The 24,138-nt window shown below is 38.3% G+C and overlaps 1 protein-coding gene across 4 annotated transcripts in view; it reads right to left on the bottom strand.

Moving 5' to 3' along the window:
- The window catches only part of Nr6a1 (nuclear receptor subfamily 6, group A, member 1), a 198,910-nt gene that overhangs the window by 30,647 nt on the left and 144,125 nt on the right, over positions 1-24,138 (bottom strand). For all 4 annotated transcript variants that reach the window (XM_005382484.1, XM_005382491.2, XM_005382490.2 and 1 more), the window contains one exon: positions 1,145-1,387. In XM_005382484.1, the coding sequence (XP_005382541.1) occupies positions 1,145-1,387 (243 nt within the window). The remainder of the gene's footprint in view (positions 1-1,144; positions 1,388-24,138) is intronic.

Raw genomic sequence — 24,138 nt, 5'->3', positions numbered from 1 at the left:
AGCGCCTGCCTGGCAAGTGCAAGGTCGTGAGTTCGGTTCCCGGTACCGGAAAAAAACAAAAAAAAAAAAAAAAAAAAAAAAAAAAAAAAAAAAGACAAACCGATCAATCAATCAATAAATAAATTTTTAAAAAGCCTTCTCCTCTGCTGGCCAATACTCTTAATTCAAACACTCAACTCCAACTTCTGGTGCTGCCCACAACTCAATGTGGCACCAATCTCATCAGGTGAGCTTCTTCCACACCTCCTGTCTGTGCCATCCTTCAAACCTGTCCTCCAGATTAATCTTACTGCAACATCAGTTCATCATGTCATCTTAGGCTAATGGCTCTCAGAAAGTTCTCCAAAGACCTGCATAACCATGTTTACTGCAGCACAATTCACAACAGCCAAGATGTGGAACCAGCCTAGGTGCCCATCAACAGATGAACAGATAAAGAACATGTGGTATAAAAAGTAGAATATTAAACAGTAGAATATTATTCAGCTGTAAAAAAGAATGAAGTTATGTCATTTGCAGGAAAATGAATAGGAGTGGGGATCATCATATAAATCAGACTCAGGGAGACATAGTTTGCATGTTTTCCCTAATATGCAGAACCCCTACTCCCAAAGGCATGAAAGCAGAAGGGAGGCTATTATTAGACAAGAGGAAGGTGGTGGTGTAAGGGAGGATAACAGAGGAATGGATATGATCAAAATCTTATACGCACGTGTAAAAACACCACTATTTTTTTTAAAGTTTCCCAATAAATCCCGAACTCTTTATGGACCTAGACACAGATTTCTGAACATACTTAGAGTATACCACACTTCTAGTAAACAAAACGGTATCATTCAGAGAACTTCCTGCCTTTCCATCTAAAGTTTCTACTTCCTATCATCCCTTGAAAAACCAGGATTACATTCATCCCAGTCAGGACCTGATTGCTATTGCTAAATGCAGTCTTGCCACATGGGTCCTGTGCATTCACTCCCACAGAATCCTTAACATCTCACCCGTCTTTCTCCCCACCTAGATTGGGTTGTAAACACACAGTACGAATAGTGCCGCCTTGGGAACTGAGTATTTCTGAAGCATAGCAGCTGATGCTAAAGGCAGTGATGGTGAAGGGTGGGCACTAAGAGGCTTGAGCACCACTCACCCTTCCGGTTCATCCCCATCTGGAGGCATTTGAGTAGGCGGCAGTACTGGCACCTGTTCCTCTGCTTCCGAGACATGACGCAGTTCTTGTCACGACTGCATCGATACACCCGTTTGTTGCAAATGCTCCGCTTGAAAAACCCTTTGCAGCCCTCACAGGAGATGATTCCATAGTGCAAGCCTGTGGCACGGTCCCCACAAATGAGGCAGGTTCGTTGTTCAGCCCGATCATCTGGAACAGAAACTGAACATGTTCAAGTTAGAGCAGTGGGATAAAATGATCCTGCTCTGGGAAGATCAAGAATACCACCATCTTCAGGCCAACTGGCAACAGGGAGCATCTTTGGAAACTGTCTCAGGAACAGACCCCCCATATCTACCTGCAGATATTATAAATATTATTTATCTTAAAAGTAAATAAGCAAACATACACACACACACACACACACACACATACATACACATACATATACACACACACACACCTTCCTCTGGGGTTTTATCTTCACTTTGAACAGTATCTAAGTCAGAAACCTAGGAAAAATTTGATTCTTCTCTCTCCCTGCCTTTTCTCATCCACAGTACATCAACGCTACCCTGTAGGAAGGTAGTAAGGATTACTAACAACATGTAAGCACTCAGCACATGGTATTCCTAGTCTACATCCAATAAATTATAGCTAGAATTATTAACAAGGGAAGATGTTTAAACCATGCCCAGCTAAGATAACCAGGCCAGATAACTCATATTTATTTATTTACTTATTTATTTGGTCTTTTTGAGACAGGGTTTTGCTATGTATGCAGTTCAGGCTGGCCTTGAGCTCACTTTATAGCCCAGGCTGGTCTCGAACTCACAAGGATCCTCCTGCCTCACCTCCCGAGTGCTGGGATTACAGGTATGCACCACCACGCCCAGCAAGATATACAAGTCTTTAGGATCACTATTTGGTAAGCTGAGTAACTGCCAACTAGATACTGGGCCCTAACCACTGGAAACTATAAATGCTATATGATAAAGGAAAACAGTCTTTGAGTTGAGCAGATTATTCTGGATTATATGAGTGGGATTAAATGCAACCTCCAGTGTCTTCATAAAAGAGAGAGAGATTTGATAATGGTAGTAGAGAAGACATACACTCACTTAGAGAAGATGATATAAGACTGGGGCAAGAGCTCAAGGAATGCCAGCAGCCACCAGAAGTTGAAAGAGGCAAGGAACAGATTCTCTTTAGAGCTTCTAAAGGAGGTAACTGTCCTGCCAACTTATTCATTTCAGCCTAGTAATAATGATTTTTTACCATCCTAATTCTAGAGCTGTGAGAAAATAAATTTCTGTTGCATTAAGGCACTTAGCTTGTGGTAATCTGTTATAGCTACACATGTAATTTAACATGTCATTTTTGGAGACAGGCAGACACAATAAGCCTTGTCCAAGATGGGCATGGTGGCGCATGTCTATAATTCCAGCACTCTGGGAGGCTGAAGCAGCAGGATCCAAACTTGATCCCAACCTGGGCAATTCAGCAATTTAGTGAGATCCTGTCTCTAAATGAAAAAATAAAAAAGGGCTCAGGGGTATAGCTCAGTGTGAAGGCCTAAGGTTCAGTTCCCAATAGTGGGGGAAAAAAAACTTGTCCCAAATCACACTGCAATGAGAAGCAGATATATGAGACTCAGACTATACAACAAGGGAAACAGAGAATGACAGACATGGGAAGGATTGCCTAGGTACTTGAGGGCTGCTCTACAGTTTCTTATCACAGACTTTTCTAAGGCTTAGAGGTACTTTATAACTGTGAGCAAACAGCAAACTGATGAGTTGTAACAAACTGAAATTTCCATGTTCTTGTATTACACGCCTTGTTTCTGTCTTAGTAATTTAGGTAATTTTGTTTTTTGCTACCAAAAAACCCTCTAATTTTTAAAAAGGAAAAAGAAAAATACCTTATAAAAATGATCCTAGTATAATAAATATTCCATTTATTTTTGAAAACACAAAGAAAGCTCAAGGTAAACATTAGAGCAAAATTACAATAACAAAATTTTAAAACTCTATCAGGTAAAGTCGAACAGAAAAAATGAATGGCATGGGGGCTGGGGATTTAGCTCAGTGGCAAAGCGCCTGCCTGGCAAGCGCAACGTCGTGAGTTCAATTCCTGGTACCGGAAAAAAAAAAAAAAAAAAAAAAAAAAAAAAAAAAAAAAATGAATGGCATGAAAACAGGACCCCCAGTGCTGAGCTCTGGCTGCTGAAAATAAAGAGTGTGGAATGGTGTTAAAAAATCATGATCAGTTACAGAAGAGTTTCAATTTTCTAATTTCAAATTAAAACCTTCAATACTAAGTTTGGGAGGGTGGCTCAGTGGTAAAGCATTTGCCTAACTTGCATGAGGCCCTGGGTTCAAACCCCAGTAACCACAAACAAAACAAAACCTGTTAATGTTCTATTAGACACAGAATATACATCAGAAAGTGACTAGAACAGACTTGAAATAGTTTTAAGTAACAGATATCTTTGAGGAACACCCCTTCCTTTCTTCAATGATAAGACTGGATTTTAGTGAGCACCTACCACAACCACGTAGGCGATACTTCACTAACTCAAGTAATCCTCAAAACTCAACAGGTGAGTACAACTGCTACCACCATTTCCTAAGTGATGCAGGAGGAGCTCAAAAACAGTTACCCAGCTTGTCCTCCTGTAAGTGCTAGCCCTGGTCATTAACCAATGTCAGAACTGGAGTTCAATAATCTCTTCATAAAGCATTCCAGTTATATGGCATTCTGTGCAGCACCTGGGATCATGAGCAAAGGACCCAAGGACAACAATGCAGAACTGCTAAGAGTATGTTCATGACTAGGAACATTGGTTTTTTTTTTTTTCTTTTCCCCCATGATAGCTTCAAAAGATCATATTGAGATCAAAGGCAACTGGAGCATATTTCTTCAGCAATGAATACACAGAGTCTTGAGTGCTCTGACTGTTCCTGTTTGGCCATTGTTAGCCTTACAACCACGTTCTGGTTTTTGTTTTTTGTAGCACTGGGGATTGGGCACCTTTTCACTGAGCTATATTCCCTCACCCCCTTTTTGAGATAGGGCCTTGGTAAATTAAAAATTGCCCAGGCTGAGTTTGAACTTAAAATCCTCCTGCCTCAGTCTCCCAGAAAGCTGGGATTACAGGCTGAGTTTGAACTTAAAATCCTCCTGCCTCAGTCTCCCAGAAAGCTGGGATTACAGGTTTGCATCACCATTCCTGGCTCATGTTGCTTTTGTTTTTTTAAACAACACCGGTCTATGCCATAGGTCGTGAACTAATTCATAAAGGAGCTTCTCAAAGGTACAAAAGAAAGGCTCTTTCGAAATCAATCTCATACCCTTCCAGGAAGCAGTTGGAAAATTGCTCTTAAGTATGTAAAAAAATAATAACAGGGTCAGCTATTGAGTACCTAGGTTCCAGGTGCTGGCCAAATGCTTAAAATAATTATGCTAAATCACTATAAATAATCTCCCATGAGGTGGTATCACTCCCTAACAGTCACTGGCTAGTAAGGGAGGGAGCTAGCCTTGGAGCCCCAAAGTCTACATTCCTTACCGTTAACATTCTTTGACCACAGTAAGACAAACTCATTCATTCTATATGCAGGTGAGTCAGGCCCTTCCCTTCTCAACCACTCATCTACTCAACCATCTTCTCAATCCAAAAAGCTAAGGTATCCCTTTGTAAATGAACAAACTGATGAAGGAAAATGCCCCTAATGGAATCTGGTCAGATAAGAGACTAGATTTCCGGATCTCCTATTCTTGTAAAGGACTTGAAGGGTATTTGAAGCATGTTTACATTCATTATCTCATTTGTACCAGGTCAAGGTAAGGATTATTTTTATCCTATAGATAAGCCAGTTAGCACTGACAGTACACTATGCAGCGTGCATGAATTTTCACATGCACTGTTCATTCTCACAGTAACTGTGACTGTGAGTTATTATTACTCCCATATTACTGAATTTGGGAATCTTAAAAGAGTTAAAAAGGGTTTTTAAAATTATTTTGTACACACTTTACTGGAGGCAGGAATTCCATTTACAATAATTCCAAGACAAGGGCTGCCCTCACATCCTTACTTGTACATCTCTTCTAGGCTCAATAATGTACCCCAGATCCATTCATTCTAGTTTTAGGCAGGTCTAATGGTTCAAAATCTTTCCTATAAATTTACATTAAGACAAACTTGAAATGTACCCATTTACCTGAGTAATATGCATATGGCAACAAAAAAAAAGAAAAACAATCCCTACATACACAAACGAGAGAAAAAAACCCCAAAAACCAAAAACCACAATCTAACTAAGTTCATATAAAAACTACTCAGAGAGTTAAAGATATTAATGGGCCTGTGATTATTCTCTTCTCTCATTTTAAAATTTTTAATCATACGGCATCAAAATCTCTTCAAAGTATCCAGAACAGAAAATAGCTTGTTTTTCTCAATATAGTTTTTTTTGCACTGGGAATTGAACTCAGGACCTTGTGCTTGCCAGGCAGGCGCTGAAACACTGAGCTATGTCCCTGGTCTTCTTAATATAGTTTAAGACTAAATGAACTTATAACTTTTTGTAGCTACTAGCACCAGGAAGCACATAAATTTTATTACTGAAAATCTGTGATGTGATACATACTTTGTAAAGGGAAAACTGAAGCTCAAAAAAATTAAAGAAATTTAATCTTTATTACATAGCCAGTCAAGATTGAATACAGATTAAAATTCAAGATCTTTTAATTCTAAGATGGTTATATTTCTATACCACCCCCACCTGAGTTCACATCTGGTTCACAGACATCTAAAACCTGAAGTCTTTATCACCTGTACCGTTTGCCCCTGTCTTTCTTATTCCATTCTTGTGAAGCAGGTAAAGGTTGAACCTAAGGGCAGGACTTTACATTTGTCCTTGATTAATTTTATCTTTATATAACAAATTCTGCATGTTATTCTAGTCCACTGAAGTTTTTGGGGGTCTAGTTTTTGCTACCATGTATATTATTTTTTTTACTTCTTTCTTTTTCTGTATGTATGGTCAATGGTATATAATTTTCATTTCCATCCTTAAACAATAATAAACTGGGTGTGGTGATGTATGCCTGTGACACCAGCACTCTGAGAGGCTAAGGCATAAGGATCACAAGTTTATACCCAGTGTTTGGGCAACAGAGCGAGATCCTATCTCAATATGAAAAATTTAAGGAGGAGAAGGGTGGTGAGGATGTACCAGCGTGAAAATAATAACAATGACAACAATAATAAAAAGATGTGACTTTTGGGCAAACCTCTCAAGCCTCTTCTCTAATCTGATTTAATCATTAGTATTCTGGAGATAATTATTTAACTAGTTTTGTCTCTTCATCAGACACTGACCTGCACTTCTATCTTATGTATAAATTATCACGAAAGACTGTGTTATATGCTTCATTGAAATTCCAGATCTGTGACGACTACTGCGTACCCTGACGAGTGAGCCTGTCTCAAAGGAAATGTTCACAACCACTTCTAATTCATCACTCTTACCTATTAATTCAGGGTTTTCAATCTGTATTATCCTCCCTAATATGTAATGGAAAGAAAATTAAGCAAATAAGCACTTCCAAGTTGAGACCAAAGTTCATAGTAACTGCAGTTGATAAAGAGGTAAGATTTTAAACATGATGAGAATTTGAAACTATAAATGAGATTGTTTGCTAACTACAAAAACATCAATGAGTAAAAATAATGTAGGTAGAGAGAATGTATCAATCTATCAGAGAAATAATGTTTGTTTTGAACAGAAGTACTAGAAGGGTTCAGATTGCAAACTTTAAATACCAATTCCTATTACTAGGAGCTGGAACTCCTTAGACAAATGAGTGATTCCAAGTGTGAGGCAGAATATAATAAACAAGGTTAGCTTTGTTGTGCTATCCAAACTAAAATGAGATCATGTCAAAAGGATACAGGAGGCAACATAAAAAGCCTCCCATTAGCGGAAGATGGTTATATTAAAAAGAATACCAGTGGTAATGTAGTAAGACATTTCAAATATAAAAATCAGTGAATTTATAATATTACAAAAGGAAAACCTTATTAGATATTACTAGCGGTCCATTACCCTAGAAAGTGATGAAAAAAAGGAGCAAAAAAAAAAAAAATCCAACATTAAAGTAGAAACTACTAGGATCTTTATCTTGTTTTTCCCCCTAGAAGTACTAGAAAGAGCTGGGCATGGTGGCACGTGTCTGTAATCCCAGTACTGGAAAGGCTGAGGCAGGAGGATCACTGTAATTTTGAGGCCAGCCTGGGCCACAAAGTGAATCCAAGACCAGCCTGAACTGTATAGTGAGACCCTGTCTCAAAAAAAAAGAAAAAAATTACTGTGAGAAATCAATGCAATTACGTATAATTGACACAATGTGTTAGCTTCCCCATAGTCTGTATTAGAAAACAGCTTTGCAAAATAATTTGTCAACAATAGTGCCCTATCTATTCTTTTTTTAATCTAAAAAACTTTTTTTTGGTCTTTTTGAGACAGGGTCTCACTATGCAGTTCAGGCTGGCCTTGAGCTCACTTGGTAGCCCAGGCTGGTCTCAAACTCACAAGGATCCTTCTGCCTCAGCCTCCCGAGGGCTGGGATTACAGGCGTGCGCCACCATGCCCTGGCTCAACCTAAAAAACTAAACTAGCAATGAGGAGTGCTCAGTCTGGTGGCAGAAGATAATGACAGATTTCCTACAGAGGGTGAGTTCTGAAGCATGATAATACAAGGATAGCAGTCAGACAAGTGAAAGCAGGGAGAGGGTATAATTGGAAGTAACAACTGGCATATCGAGGTCTTAAATTTGGTGCTGGAAATCTCTTTCCACTTGAGTATCCTGTGAGAAGAGCTGACACTCCTTTATGAAAGAGCCAATATAGTTCACAGAGCTTCAGCAAAACTATCAAGAAAAGTTACACAGAGCTGGACATGGTAGTACACTCCTATAATCTTGGCACTCTGGGAGGCTGAAGCAGGAGGATCAAACACACAAGCCCAGCCCGGGCAATTTAGACACTTAGCAAAATCCTGTCTCACAATAAAAAATAAGAAGAGGGCTGGGAATGTAGCTCCTAAGTTTAAATTCTAGTACCATACATGTAATAGTAATAACAATAACTAAATGAAAATTATTAGAATACACTTATTCTTTGTTACAATGTTCCAAACTTGAAGTGCAACCTTAAGAATTTTAAAATAAGAATTTGTTCTACTGTAGATAATAAGAATTATCATTTTCAATTTCATTTCTTCAAAATTCAAACTCCTAATGAGGCAAAGAAAAACAGATCCAGAGGTCAGTAAGGGTGTCTATGGACACATTCATTTTCAGAGGCAGAAATGGCAAATTCAAAGGAAATAATAAAAGTAACAACTAAAGCAGATGATGAGATTGGCATAGAAGATTAACAACAATCTGAACCAGAGCCCTGACAACATCTTTTCAAAGTGCCACTGTCAGATATTCATTCAAGTAAGCAAATGTTTCCATCTCTACTTTGTTTAGAAGGAACAAAAAGCAAACGGGAAGAAATAGGTTTATAAACTAGTCAATAACCTGACCCGAACTTTACAAAATTTAGGCTCTTGTTTCATTAAAGTGTCAGGATCCTTCAGTTATACCTTAGCAAGATTACCTGAAAGATTAGTTTCAATTGTTTTTTGTCTTCATGTGGAGTCTCACTATGTGGCCCAGGCAGTCTTAACTCCTGGGCTCAAGGAATCCCCCCACCTCAGCCTCCCAAGGGCTAGGACTACAGACCTGTGGCACTGAGCCTTGAAAATTTCAGCTGGAGATGTTAACAGTAACATCAGGTACCATGCTTGTTACAAAGACACATATTCTGTTGAACAAATGAAAAATGCAGGAATAATGCTATGGCTAAGTGAGTATTTTCCAAATTAGAAGCCATAAATCACAGCACTAGGATTAACACTGTGAAAAAAACAAAATGGAGAAACATCAAAGAGCGTCACATATAGTAAGGGTAAAATCTTGTCCAACTTCTGTTTCAATTCAAGTATGCATGTTTGTCTGAGTGTGCATATAGACTGGAAGGTCCTAGATCACACTCACTGAGATGTAAGAAGTTTGACATACACTGGCCTAGTGTTTAAGTTATACTGGGTATGAATTTCAGCTCTGCTCAAGCAAACGACTCACTTCTTTAAGCCTCATCCTTAACCGTAAAATCTCTACTGCAACAATATAGATGACTTATACAAACAATGTTTGGTCAAAGAAGTCAGAAAGAAAGGAACATATACTATAGATTTCCATTTGTATGAAGTTAAAAAAAAAAAAGTTAAGATAGGGCATTCCAGGAAAAGGAAATGACATCAAGGATGGCAAAAGGAAAGAAAACAAAATCAAGATGTATTTGAGCCAACTGTGTAGGATACTAATGTTAAGCAGAGAAATCTTACAGAGGAGTGATAGGAGCTATGGGCTGCACAGATATTCTCCCAATGAGAAAGTGTATCTGGATCAAAGTACTGTTTTAGGAACATTAATCGCATAGTGCTATGCAGTGTGCAGAGAGGGGATAAGATGGATGGTCTGGGCATATGGTTCAGAGGAATGTTCAAAGATGACTGAGTGGAAGTGAAACAAAAGTTTCAGGAGCACCGAGAGGGCTTGCTGACTGCCAGTCACAGCAGAGACGAGGGAAGGACATGACAAAGTGTTAAGGATGAGCTCTAAACCAACATGGCTGTGAGAAATGTGATCGCATTAACAGAAAAGCAGAAAGCTAAAACTGAGTAAAGGGGCAAAATCAATGGCTTTAGTTTAAGAGAAGACAATGGGCAAACCTAGCAGAAGTATTTTAAAGGAAACTCTTCAGGGTAGTAATGGCAAACCTTCTAGAGCTTTCAATGATACAAACAGACCACTGCAGCACACATGCTATAGGTTCGCTGCCACTGATTTAGGGGCTTATAGGTTAGGGCCAGAATGAAGGATTTGGTGTATTCATCAACACATGAAGAGCTAAAGCTGTGGCAATAGATCAGAGCCAAGCGGGGAGGGATGTGTGGAGAAGCAGAAGCAGGATAACACAGAAACAAGGAAAGGGAAGTCCACATGGACTCCAAGAAGAAAAAGGTGGAATATAAATCCATGATTACCAGAAAGATAAGGGATGAAAGGGCTTCACAAAAAGGCAGCACTGTCAAATACAACAGATCAAAAAGTGTAAGGAATAAGCAAAGGCTTAAAGGTCACTGCAGGGAACCATTTCATTGACTTGCTAGGACAGAAGGTATACAGAGTTAGAAATAGGGGCCTGGTAAAGAAAAATAAGTTATAGATTACCATCCATTCAAAGAGTGATAAAGAAATAACATTTCATTGGAAACAGAAAGAGATTCAAGCAGATGCCTATTTTGTCTTAGACTGATAGGCATTTAAAGTAGACAAACATAGAAACAAAGGCTTTTAAGAGAATAAAATATAATCCAGGCATATTTTCAACATAAAAACTTGTGTAAAAAGCAAAACCACTTAAACTTTCATCTCACCCACCCCCTTTTTTTGTCACAGTAGAAACTGAACCCAGAACCTTCGCACTGAGCTACATCCCCACCCCTTTTCATTTTTGTACTATGAGACCAGGTCTTGCTACATCACCAAATTGCCTAGGCGGTGCTCAACTCACGATCCTCCTCCCGTCTCAGCCTCCCAAAGTGCTGGGTGGCATGGGCCACCCCCGCCAGCTTCTCATGTATTTTAAATGAAGAAAAAAATAAAGTGACTTGCCTAGGGTCAGAAGAACACATTGCCCAGGGTCACGTAGTAAATCAGTGATGGATGTGAGCTTCAACCTTACTACTTTCACAAAGGCAGTTTTTCCGTGACACCAAAAGGAGGGAGGGAGGGAGAAGGAGATGTGGTAGGTGGCAGGCATATCAAGCCTGAGCCTCAATCGTGCTGCTAGCTGTTTTATTTTTAAAGAAACAGGAAGTTACAAGGGTCACAAAAAAATCTGTGGAAAAAGAACTAACTGGGTATGTTCTTGATGTTCTGTAAGTAAGCACTACACGCTCCCACATCAGCACTCAGTTCTACTTGAATTTGTTTAAATACTGGCCTAACCCTGTTACCAAAAGACCTCCTCCTCTCTTTCCTTCATTTTACTCTGCTGTTACAAGACACCTCACCCACCCAAAGAAAGTGGCTCCAAGGACTCAGGTTACACAAATTACATTTTGGAAACTGATTTTTATCAAAACCTGCTTTTCAGACTGTGATGAAGGCCAGATTTAGGAAATGGAGAGTACAGTTGTTCACTTGACTAAAATTATACTGACATCTAAGGCAGTCTGGAACCTGCCTGGCTAAAGGGTATTTACAACAAAGGGGGTCTGTTTCACCTGGATTGCTGGTTCCCTGGTTCCCTGAGCAGCTGCACATCCTAAATACAGACTCCACTTACCCTCACAGGCTGCCACCAACTGAAATGAAGGCCTCAGGTGGTGTGACAAAATTGAAATTGGAAACAGATACTCTCAAAATTTCATTTGCAATCATAGAATTTAAACATATATAAGTAAAAATCATAGGATCTTTCCTCCACACACATACTATCCCAATGGTACTGCATACACCACTGTAAAAACAGATTTTCAGGGGCCACATATGGACTTCTTTAGAGAATATTAGTTGAATGAAAATAAGTGAGCAATTTACAAGACTGGTATGGTGCTGATTAGAGAAATAAGCACTTGTATTCTATAGCCCAGTAAGGTAACCATTAGTTTACACCAATTTATTATATTTCTCAACTAGAAAGAGAAGTGTTCAAAGGTTCCCAACAGAGAAATGATAAATATTTAAAAATATGGAAATGCTAATCACATTGATTTCATCATTACACACTATAATCATGTATCAAATTATATTCTACCTCATAAATATGTACAATTACAATTTTTTAATGAAAAGATTGGTATGGACTGTATGTTTGTGAGTAATCTTTACTGATCACTAAATACATGATGAGAAAAAAATTACTGATGCCATTAAGTGCTCAGGCCTAGAAACAAAGGTGAAAGGGTTCACATATTATAATGAGCTGAAACCATAGGAAGTGAATCCAGAGAAAAGACTATCTCTTCACTCAACTTCCCAAATGAAGGTGGGGTAAGAAAATAAAAATGCAGAACACAGACCCTAGTTCCTTCCTATCATCTATATGCAGGGATCTTCAAATTAGGAACCAAGTTCCTGTTTGTGATGAAAACAGTTTTCTTATTTACTGCAAATTTAGGTTTTCCAGTTGGAGAAAAGCACTTGCAGATCTGTGGTGTGTTCTGTTTGGACTGGAACAGGAAACTTTTAAGGATTTCCTGTTAACATGTAAAAACAAAACTGGATGAATCTGAGGAAAAAAATACCATTTTTTCTCAGAAAAAAAGTATATATACAGACATTTCATTAATACATAGCTTGGACCTATGCACTATAGACATCTAAGCAAATATTTTCAAAGTTGGAAGTAGTGAGACTGACTGTCTAATAATTAGCTCATGGTTCAGATCACCTTGACATTTACTCACTGAATAAATATTGGACGGTTTCCCTGTGTTCTTCATGTGTCTCACAGCAGTGGAGGTGACAGGACATCGATCCCCTAACTTCAATACAGAAATACACTGAATTAGAAAGAAAAGATGCAGTGGGCACAGAGAGGTGACGGGGTGATTCTAGAGCTACATGGGAAAGCAGAAGAAAGATTATCTAGCAGAGGGATCACTAGAATATAGCCTCAGCACAGTCCAAGGGAATTTCTACAGCAGACACCTTTGCGGGGGTTGTTCAGCTCACACTAGTTTTACCCACAGATTAATTTGCTAACTGGGGAAACATACTGCTTGGACTGGGAAAAGGCACTTGCTCAAGCCCATTTACTGGAATTCTCTGTTCCCCAGACTTTGTGAAGAGGACTCATGTCTGCCAGTTTCTGACAGAAGACTGTGAACATGCCCAGAGCAATAGCAGTGTCCTAGAAAAGCACTCTTGCCTGTGTGGAGGTGGTGGTGACAAGGGTTGAGGATGAAGTGAGCAGAGCTGCTCTAGCACTTGGCTTCAGAGGGGCTAATGGTTACCATGGCTTCTAATGACTGAAGCTGCGTCCCTCCTGAATTATCCTACGCTCCATCCTGGTTTCTTTCCAGTGATTTCCACTCTGGGCTTGAGAGTTTGGTGAGAGTTTTTCCGACAGTCAAAATAAATTTAGAACACGCCTTAAGGAAAGCATATCTAGTTTGAGGGGTCAGGAAGACCAAGGAATAACTAAAACATGGTGTTCTAGGAGTGAAGGAAAATATAGTGCAATGCCAGGGAAGTCACAGGGACAAAGAGCCACATAAAATGGAGGGCAGTCAACAGTGCGGAGAACTAGGTTGTGAATGGAGATAAATATAGTGGGCAGAAAGTTACAAGGTGAAAGCTTTCAAGTCAATGAAGAAGAGCTTAGTAGAAACAGTTTTATAGTGGTGAAGTAATAAGTACCACACTTATGAAACTGTGTTAGCATTCATTCCTTAGGGTGGAGTAGATGACCTCCCAATACTGCTTCAGGGCCTCTGTACAAAATTTAAACAGGTTCCAAAACAACCGATAATCAATATAAATAATACTTTAATGTAATATTTTAAAAACTCTGAACTGAAGGTATGGGCTCAGCAGGCCAACGTTTGTTTGTTTGCTTGTGTCAGTGAAATTTCAGCTGCTTGGGATGCACAGATGTCTTTGATAGCAAATTCTGAAGGTCAATGTGCTGAATGTTTGCCTCTAACTTATATAAGTTCTTTTTCTTCCTCATGACTTTTAATTACATTGCCTTTGCCATTTGGACCTATTTTCTCAGAACTGATTTGAGAATAAAACTAAGTTTCATGAATTTCTGGCTTGCGTATATTGCCATCTTAAACTAGACACATTTTACTGATCACAATTTGTTATCTAACGCACTTTGTGTTTTTTTTTTTTAATTTTTTTTTATTTTAAGGATAAAAGGAGGGAAACATTAACAGACATACAACATTTTACAACATATCACAAGCACAATACAGACAATACAGAGTTACAAACAAAGTGGTAGGGAATTAACAATGGTGGTTGTATTACATATTGATATCTTCAAAGTGGCTTCTCATGGCACTTTGTGTTTTAAGTGAGGTGCAGTCATTTTAGTATAAATCAAGTGTCTAGAGTACATAATTGCAGAAATCATGTGTTGTTGAGGTTATGAGCCATCCCCACATGACTTCTGTGATCACATAACTAGACACTCGAACTCAAACACTTTTCATGAGGTTACTAATTTGATTCTAAAGAAAAATTGCCCATTACAGAATACTTTTGTTCTACGTTCATCATATATTTAACATATGCTGCAATGGGCATTTGTTATTTTTTTAATGAAGAGAAAATTTTATAGTGAAAGAGTCTTAATAATAACTACACTTTTTCATTAGTTGAAAAGTTTTTGGTTTTCTACAGCAACTGTGGTTTGCTCAATCATCAAGTGTATTTTTATTTGCACTTTGTGAGATAGTTAAAGAGCTAGTGACCAAAGCACTATAAAGGTTTGGATAGAGAGTTTTAGTTTCTTTTGTTTTAAATATCATTTTATAACTAATATATAGCAAAGCTGAAAGTTTTGGGCAGAGGAACATATTGTATGAACATAGGTTTGTGTAAGCACCACCATAGTCAAGATACAGAATAGTTTCTTTACCCCAAAAGCCTCCTTCATGCTGTCACTTTGTGGTCATGCTGTCATTTTACCTTCTAGAGAATATCACATGAATGGAATGATAAAACTTTTGAGCCAGGCATGGTAGCACACACCTGTAATTCCAGCGCTCTGGGACACTGAGGCAGGAGGACCACAAGTCTGAGCCTAGCCTGGACAACTTAGGGATTCAGCAAAACCCTGTCTCAAAAACAAAAACAGATAAAAAGGGCTGGGGATCTATCTCAGTGCAAAGAGTTCACTCCCTAGTATGATACACACACACACACTCTCTCTCTGTCTCTCTCATAGCAGCTTCTTTTACTCAGAATAACACCCTGGGAGATTTATCCAAGTTAATACTTGTCAACAATTTGTTATTTTTTACTGCTGAGCAGTACTCCATTACATGTTTATTGAGCCATTTACCTTTAGAAGGACATTCATATTATTTCCAATTTGGGGGTAATTAAGAACAAAGGTGCTAGAAACATTTGTGTATAAGTTTGTAGGTGAACCTAAATTTTCATTTTTCTATGACAAATACCTAGGAGAAGAACTGTTGGGTCATATAGTAAGTATATGGTTCACTTTATAAGAACCTGTCAAACTTTTCTGCTGTGGTTGTACCATTTTTAGAAGAGATACGAAGACATTCACACATGCACACTTTTTTGGTGGGGGTTGCTGGGATTGAATCCAGGGTCTTTGCACTGAACTACATCCCCAGCCCTTTAAAATTGAGATAGGCTCTTCCTAAATTGCCTGGGCTTGGCTCAAACTTGTGATCTGCCTGTCTCAGCCTCCCAGAAATCTGGATTAGGTATGTACCACCATAACCAGCTCTGAAAGTTTTCTTTTTATATATGGAAATGAAATACAATTTCTAGTTATTGAAGTAGTGTGCTTACATTTTCAGATAATTCTAAAATCATCCTTTGTGTGTTTTACTTTTTACTACTCTGAGCCCTCTACTGATGGTCAAGCTGTGCTTTATGACACAAAGTTTGTGTGTGCGTGCATTTCACAATTCTACAATATTTTGTGGGATTTAGGAATGCTAAGCAATTGACGTATTATGATCTAGCCTTCTGTAATCCCTAGATACAAGGGAATCTCTAAAGATAAATTATTTTTTGTGGCAAGGAGAATGTATTATTTCCAGTGTATGGCACAGTGGGGGAGGAGTAGAATTAAACGAGGCTCTAAAAATGGGCTAGAACCTAATTGTATTGGGCTATGCATAGGTCATGGATTTCATTTCACATTCAAGAGGTTATGACTAGAATGTTTTGAGCAGAAGAATTTTTAAAGGTCCCTTTACACTGTAGAATAGATTGGAAATGAAGTTTAAGGAGTTCAAGAGAAGTAGAAAAACTATTTAGTGACAAATGGTCATCCAGAAGATGATAGTGGGTTCAAATGGGCTGGTAACAATGGAGAAGAGAATAGAGTTGAGATCTACAGTATTTTGGTGAGAGAATTGGTAAGTTTGCTGATAATTCAAATGATGGAATATGAAAGAAAGTAAAGGAATTAAGGAAGGACTCTCAGATTCTAGTCATAACCACTAAAGAGTTTTGATTTTGTCTACTAAGATGGGGGAAGATTACCCAAGAAATGTGTTGATACAAGGGGTAAGAGTAGAGTCTAGAGCTCTGTTTGACTTTAATTAAGTGTAAGATGACTGTTAGAAAGCCAAGTGGCAATGTTAAATAGGTAATTTAGATACAATAGTCTGAAGCACAAGGAAGATTCTGGTTAAATACACACTCTTGGGGATTCTCCCAATATAGATAGAAGGCTGAAGTCACCAAAGAAGAGAATACTGGCATAAAAGAAGTCTACCCAGGTGTGGTGGCGCATGCCTGTAATCCCCCCAAAAAGAAGTACAGGGACTAATTTCTGGAGAAATGTCAACACTTAGAAGTCCCAAGGGTATTCAATAAAAGGGACTTAGAAACTGTTGGTCTGAGAAAGAGCATGAAAAGCAGGAAACTGGTGTCTTGCAAGCCAAGGGCAGAAAAAGTATTTTTGAAGGGAGAGAATTAGATGTTGAGCAGTTTCTTTGGTTCTTCAGGAAACATTCCAAGTGCTTTCACTAAGTAAGGTCCTATGGGCAGAGACCCAGCAATGATCAACACAGACAAAGTATCTGTCCACGCAAAGTTTATGCACATATTTTAAGGATTTCAGTGTGAAGCTATATAGGGATGCTGAGGACACATCTATATTTAGTTCCAATCTTTAAATTTCAGAAGCTCCCTTAACAAGTAGGTTGGTGTGATGATTTCACAATTTCTACAAAAAGCCATCAATTTATTAGAATAGAATGTATGGTATGTAAATTCATGTATTCCAGAATAGCAATCATTGAATGTTACAGATACACAGGTAGTTTAAAGGCCAAACGAAATGCAAAGATAGTGGTGGTGTAGGGCTTACTCAGGCTAATGTGCACAAATTACTTTCCTTCTCTGGCCTCATCATCATCTAGCTCCTCTGGCTCTGAGATTTAATGCCTCAATAATCCAGAAACAAGTAATCGGAGAAGTCACAAATGACCAAGATATGTGACAAACACATCAACCCTCAATAATCAGTAACTCTTTTCAGTGAGAAACCGCATTAGCCATACCTACTTTTAATTCAGCAACTGATAATGTAAGCCATACTGGTGAAAATTCCTGGAGTCTCCTTGGAATAAATGATCTTATCTTTTAGGACATACTTTGTTTTTTAAAAAAAATTTTGACAAAAATTTTATTGGTACATAATGACTACATTTGTTGGAGAGTTGCGGCATGTACATAACACATCTTAATTCTTCTTACTTCCCTTTCCTTTCCTAAATATATATATATATATTATTTTTATACATATATAAAATATATGTATATGGGGGGGATCTTTTTGAGACAGGGTCTTGCTATGCAGTTCAGGCTGGCCTTGAGCTCACACTGTAGCCCAGGCTGGTCTCGAACTCGCAAATATCCTCCTGCCTCAGCCTCCTGAGTGCTGGGATTACAGGCCTGTGCCACCAAGCCCGGCCTAAAGAATATTTTGGTAACTATGGTTAATGTGTTTAATTAATTGTACCATGTGTATTTTTAACTCTTTAAGAGAAGTCTGTAAAATAAACTGAAATTGAAAGTTATTCCTAAAAAGAACTACAGTCCCTGGTGGAGCAATCATAATCATTACAAAGTACAGCTAAATTTGTTCATTCATACCTAGTGCTCTGCCAGTCTTCTACCTATAACTGTTAATTCTCACAACAGGCCTGTAGAGGAGGTATTTTATCTTTATAGATGAAGAACTTAATGTTCTGAGACATTAAGCCACACAGCTAACGTAATGACTAACTGGAATATAAAGCAGGTATTACTTTTGCTTTTGATGCTATAGTTGCAGTACATTATGGGTTCTCTAACCCATACAGTAATCTCCAAAGTATAGGTAGATATGAACAGCAGTGAGGCTGCTGAGGGAAGCCAGACAGGCTAACCTAGTATAGGAAGTTTCTAGTCCTTACCCACCTGGCGGGCAAAAATAGCAGGCCCCAAATATGCAAGAGTTGGTCAGTCACTCAGGTCAACTGTGTCCCTTCCTCAAAGGCGCTGTGAACTTCAGAATTTATGTGACACTTTCTCACACATTCCTGTTCAGTCCTCACAGGAATTTTGCAGGGGGAATCAGTGCCCTCATTTTACTGACTGACATCCTGAACCAAAATGGTAATGAGATCATGAAAGTTCACTTTTATTGAGCATTTAGTATGTGAAGAACTTTATATGTATTAACTCTGTTCTAAGCACATTACATATAATAACTCAATCCTCACAATAAACTTGCAACCTAAGTACTACTTGTATTCCCATTTTACATATGAGGGAACTGAGGCATAGAGACCCTACACAATGTGACTTAATTCATATTGTCTACTAAGTAGTATGACATTCAGGAAACATCAGTGCTGAAATTTTAATCCATAGCTCATGCTTTCCATCACTATTCTATACTACTTTTTAATATAGCAACATCTAGTGTGAAATCACAGGCCCAGCTTAATCCTCAGCAACTTGTTTGCTGTATAAAGACTGAAGTTCAGATGTGTAATGCAAGCCATGGGTTTCTATAGGTATTCATGTCTTCAAGTTAGAAAGGAAAACCCCCGTCTCAGTAAGCAGGAACGTCAGGGTGATTCAAAGAAGTCGATAAAACAAAGTCTGTGGTTAGTGCAAAGACCAAGTTTACCACTGTAGGATATGAATGAGCCAGCTTAGTACTAAGCCATTAAAAAAAGACTGAGAGGTTGAGTTACTATATACTCACTGATCAAAAATATTAATCCATTGGTTGGTCTTTCTTTTTTCTTTTTTGAGACAGAGTTTTGCTTTGTAGCCTGAGCTGGCCTCAAACTCACATTGATCCTCCTGCCTCACCCTCCTATCAGGATTATAGGTGTGTGCCACCATGCTCAGCTATAATTCAGTGGTTTTTATACAGCTGTATATTGTGTACCTTTAAAATACAGTATGGGGGCTGGGGATTTAGCTCAGCAGCAAAAGCGCCTGCCTGGCAAGCGCAAGGTCGTGAGTTCGGTTCCCGGTACCGGAGAAAAACAAACAAAAAAAAAAAAACAACAATAAAATACAGTATGTAGGGGGCTGGGGATTTAGCTCAGTGGCACAGCGCCTGCCTGGCAAGCACAAGGTCCTGAGTTTGATTCCCGGTACCACAAATACACAAAAGAAGATATGCTATACACAGAAAAATTATTGAATAAATTTAATAAAAATTTTTTTCATAATTCCTGTTGCATTATCTTATAAAATTAATTTTAAAATGCAGTATTTGGTCATCCTGCATTTAAGTGATTGGACTGGTAAGCGACTAGTATGCTTTTATTACAGTCATTTTTTAGCTTCAAATAAGGAAGTGAGCAATTCATCACTGGAAGTGTTTAAGCCTGAATAGGACTTTCACTTCAAAATTACACTTAATGGAAACTAAAGTAGTTAAATATGAACTGTTCTATGGCTCCTTCAGTAATGTCACAGTTAAGACTAAATTTTTACTTTTTATTCTTTCTGCCACCTTCTGCCTCTAATCACTGGCAAGCGCAAGGTCCTAGTGGTATCTAATAAGTTTGATATCTGGAAAACAGCTGAAGCTGTGAAATCAATTTCATAATTCATAATATGACAAATATAAAGGTGCTGTTTATCCATCCATACATCCACCCACTCAACAATATTTTTCAGCTTTGCTCTGTCTTAGGATACAAAGGTATATAAAACATAGACCCTATGTTTATAAAATTTATATTTCTGTTAGAGAGAAGTTAATATCTGTTTTTAATCACTTAGCAATGTAAAGAAATATTCCACTGTCAATACTTATTTGTATACTGGTATATTTAACATAAAAGTACTGCATACTTGTGCTAAGGAGGTAACAGAGTTAAAATGTCCTCTTACCTGTCCTCTGTCCCCTTTATTCGCCCTTCCCACTCTCCAATAACAGTTTGGTGAATTTGATTCCAAACTTTATATGCAGTATGGTCTAAATATATAGTGAATATTTAAATTTCTAAAAAGTATTATAGAATAAAAGACACACTGCTATTAATCTCCCTCAAAATACCCCCCTACCACTTTGAATATTTATCCACATTCTTCCACTTTCTGAAGCAGTGCTGGAAGTTCTCTTTGTGAGTGTCTTTATGAGACGTGATTAAAAAAAACCACAGCGAATGCTGCTTCTGAGTGCCATCCAATGGAAAAACAGGTCCATAAAAATAGTACTGGGGGCTGGGGATTTAGCTCAGCGGCAAAAGCGCCTGCCTGGCAAGCGCAAGGTCGTGAGTTCGGTTCCCGGTACCGGAGAAAAACCAAAACTAAAAATAGTACCATGCATGTGTCCTCATCCATTTTATTTGCCAGACAGGGCACTTCTGACTCTTCCCCAAAGTCAAAATGACCATAAAAGGTAAATGTTTTGAACCAATCAAGACGTTGAAGCAGTTGCACAATAGTGCAACTAAAAGACACTCAAGAAAGAGAACTTCCAGAAATGTTTCAGAAAGTGGCAAAAACAATGCAGTAAGTGAATTTGAAGGGGGAGTGTTTTAAGGGAGATTAATAGCAATATCTAATTAAACACTATTTTTAACATACTCTGTATATTTGTAATATGTGTATGTTATAGTTTTAAAAAAAGTTACCTCAACCACAGTATTCTCATGTTTCTCTGCTTTCCCTCAGCTATCTTTCTGACAGTACATGCAGATACATTTCACCCTTTGAACTGGATGCTTATTTCATTCCATTTTATACTATATTAGTTCATTTAATCGATCTACACATTAGTATTTATTATTCCCAATTTTTCACGATCTTTATTATCCTTCCTTTTTTGAATATGACTCAACCTCTCTGCTATCTTACAGCTCATCCCATCTCCTTCTTCTCCCAAACAAAACTGCAAAAGACTTTTTGTAAAGAAAAGGTCACAAATTTGCAGGAACTTGCTTATGAATTGTTTCCATTACCACAGGACTACCACATTAGTAGAGCAGTTAGGTCAAGGAGATGTTTAGCAGTTCACCCCATTAGTTGTACAGCATTTTCAAGGCTAAATTTCCACAAGCCCCTCCCTTATGATGGCCTATTGAACGCAGGCATCCCTGGGGACTTTTCTATTGGAGTATAAATAGTAAGGCCACAAACTCACCCAAGAATTCTCTCCTTCCTAATCTTCCTGAATCTTCTACTCTTTGAAACTAATTTCCATCTCCCAGCCATGTTAAACACATCCTGGGCACTCTGGCAGAGGCTTGCTTATTTAATTCCTGCAGCAATTCTCTGACACAGGTATTAGTAATCATTCTCTGCTATGTGTACAAGCAAACTGTGCCTGTGTAGGTCAAGTGACTTGGCCAAGTGACACAGGCTGATGAGTTCTTTACCCAACACGGGGAAGCCTGTAGCAAAGGAATAGATATAGCCCAGTTCTTACAGGCCATCTGGGCAGCAAGGGATAAGCCTTTACCATACAGGCCAAGGGATCCACTCAGAGGCAGCAGAAGCAGCAGTGGTTTTATTTTTTGTTTTAATGGTTCAGAAATCCTAGGCTAGGAATTCTGATTGGCCCTACTGACAAGCCATCCAGGCCCACCAGCTGGGTGACTCCTGACCCTCCATGCTTCTCACCCTAATTAATGCGAAGTCCTTGGATCTCAGTGTGAGCATCAAGACCCTGTTAAGAGTTAGCAATGACCTTTACATTTCTCAGGCTTTTCAAAATATGTAAAACAGCTGGGCGTTAGCAACACCCCTCAAACTCTCAACCCTGAAATATGGGTAGATGCACTTTGCCTAGCTGTGGTGTTTTCACCAAGTTTTGGGGAAATGACTTTTTATATGACTAAAACATACTGTATTTGAGGTATGGATATTTTTGCAGTTGCCCAAGCAAATTACTGAGGAACACAAAGAGAAGGTATTTGCAAAAGGATTTCCTTGACCCTAAAAGAAACCTCAGGAGAAGAAGAAAAAAGAATGATCTCAAAAAATCTGGAGGGGGGAAGGGAGACTGTTTGGCTTTCATACTTGCACCTCTGATATCCTTTTGTTCTCGTACCTCATTGTATTAAGGATGCTAAATCAAACATGATTGCGGTGTGATGTTTGTGTGTGAAAATGACAAAAGCAGTAGGCCAAAATCCCAACCTCATCTTGAACCCTGAAGACTTTTATGGCTTTTCCTTTGCTAGGCCCTCCCCCTAATACACATTAAAGACCACATTGTTCAAAAGGGTCATGGTAGGTTTCATACCCCATTTTAATACAATGCAAATGGTAACTAAACATCCAACTTTTGTTAGCAATATTTGTATATCTCTTAAAAATGGCTGGGATGCTTAGGAATAATTAATAAACTGACTCTGTGGTTTAAACATTAATGCAATTACAATGTATCAGAGAAGTAGAAACGAAAGTATCAAGGCACTACTTGTGATCATGTGAGATTTTCTTTTTAACATCATTTTCCTAAGAAAAGGGGTAAGGGTTGGAGATGAGTTAAAAACATCCAGATAACTTGTGAAGTATTTTAAGTATTCACCCTAGCCTCAAGCTTGTCTAGGTTGTCCAGAAGAGAGTTGGGACCAAACTCTCTTAACAAAATTAACTAAACTAAACTTGCTGCTAATTTCAAATACAGGTTTTCCCTACCAACTATTGTACTTGTTATGCTTGCAAGTTACATTATGAACCCTAAATTTGTGTATTTATTCCTGGAAGATTTCAAATTGAGAAAAGCATCAGAAGTTATTTCTGGTTCCATTTTTCTCAGGTCATACCATCCGCTGTCACCAATACTTTGAGGTTTAGTGGAAGAAAGGCAGTAATGACTCCATTAGTCTTTCCAACTGCCATAAATAATTTGCATCATAAAAGTATCTACTGAATTACTGCCTTAACCCTCTGGAAAAGGATACAGTAAAACAGCAAGGTTTTACAGGTAGGCTTGGTAAAGAGAAATTGAAAAATAAAATCTTGGCTGGATTAAAAGAACAAAAGCAAATTTGATGTAGTGCTTTTACACAATTCTGCCAGGCACAGTGGCATAGCCTTGTAATTTCAGCTACTCTAGTGGCTGAGATGAGAGGATAGCAAGTTTCAGGTTAGCCTGGACAATAAAGTGAGACCCTGTCTTAAAAATTAAGAACAAATTAATTTTCCTCTTCCACTGGTAGCTCAGTGCAAGACCTTGATTTCAATCCCTCATACTAAAAACAAACAAACAAGCAAACACATTGGCAGCATTGCTCACTTTCCCTAAATCAGTAATTTTTTTATTAATACCTATATAACAGGCATAAAAATGTGGCATGATACCACAACCTGGCATATTTTTTAAAAAGATCTACGTTTTTACAGGTTTTTTGGTACTACAAGTCTAATTTAAAAGATCACAAAATAACACACTTAGAGCATCTGTTTAGCTCAGTTGAAGTTTCAAGAGCCAATACCAGCTGTTGGGGGCGGGATTTCACACATGTGTTATTCAAATCCTAACCAAATTTTGGTGTTTTTTTCATTGCCTTAGTGATGCCTCCAAAACCAACAGGAGAAGAAAGAAAGGAAAGAAAGAAAGGAAAGAAAGAAAGGAAAGAAAGAA

This window comes from Chinchilla lanigera, unplaced genomic scaffold (genome assembly GCF_000276665.1).
Source record: "Chinchilla lanigera isolate Chin_1 unplaced genomic scaffold, ChiLan1.0 scaffold00018, whole genome shotgun sequence".
NCBI classification, from domain to species: domain Eukaryota; kingdom Metazoa; phylum Chordata; class Mammalia; order Rodentia; family Chinchillidae; genus Chinchilla; species Chinchilla lanigera.
This window is presented reverse-complemented; position numbering and strand designations above follow the sequence as displayed.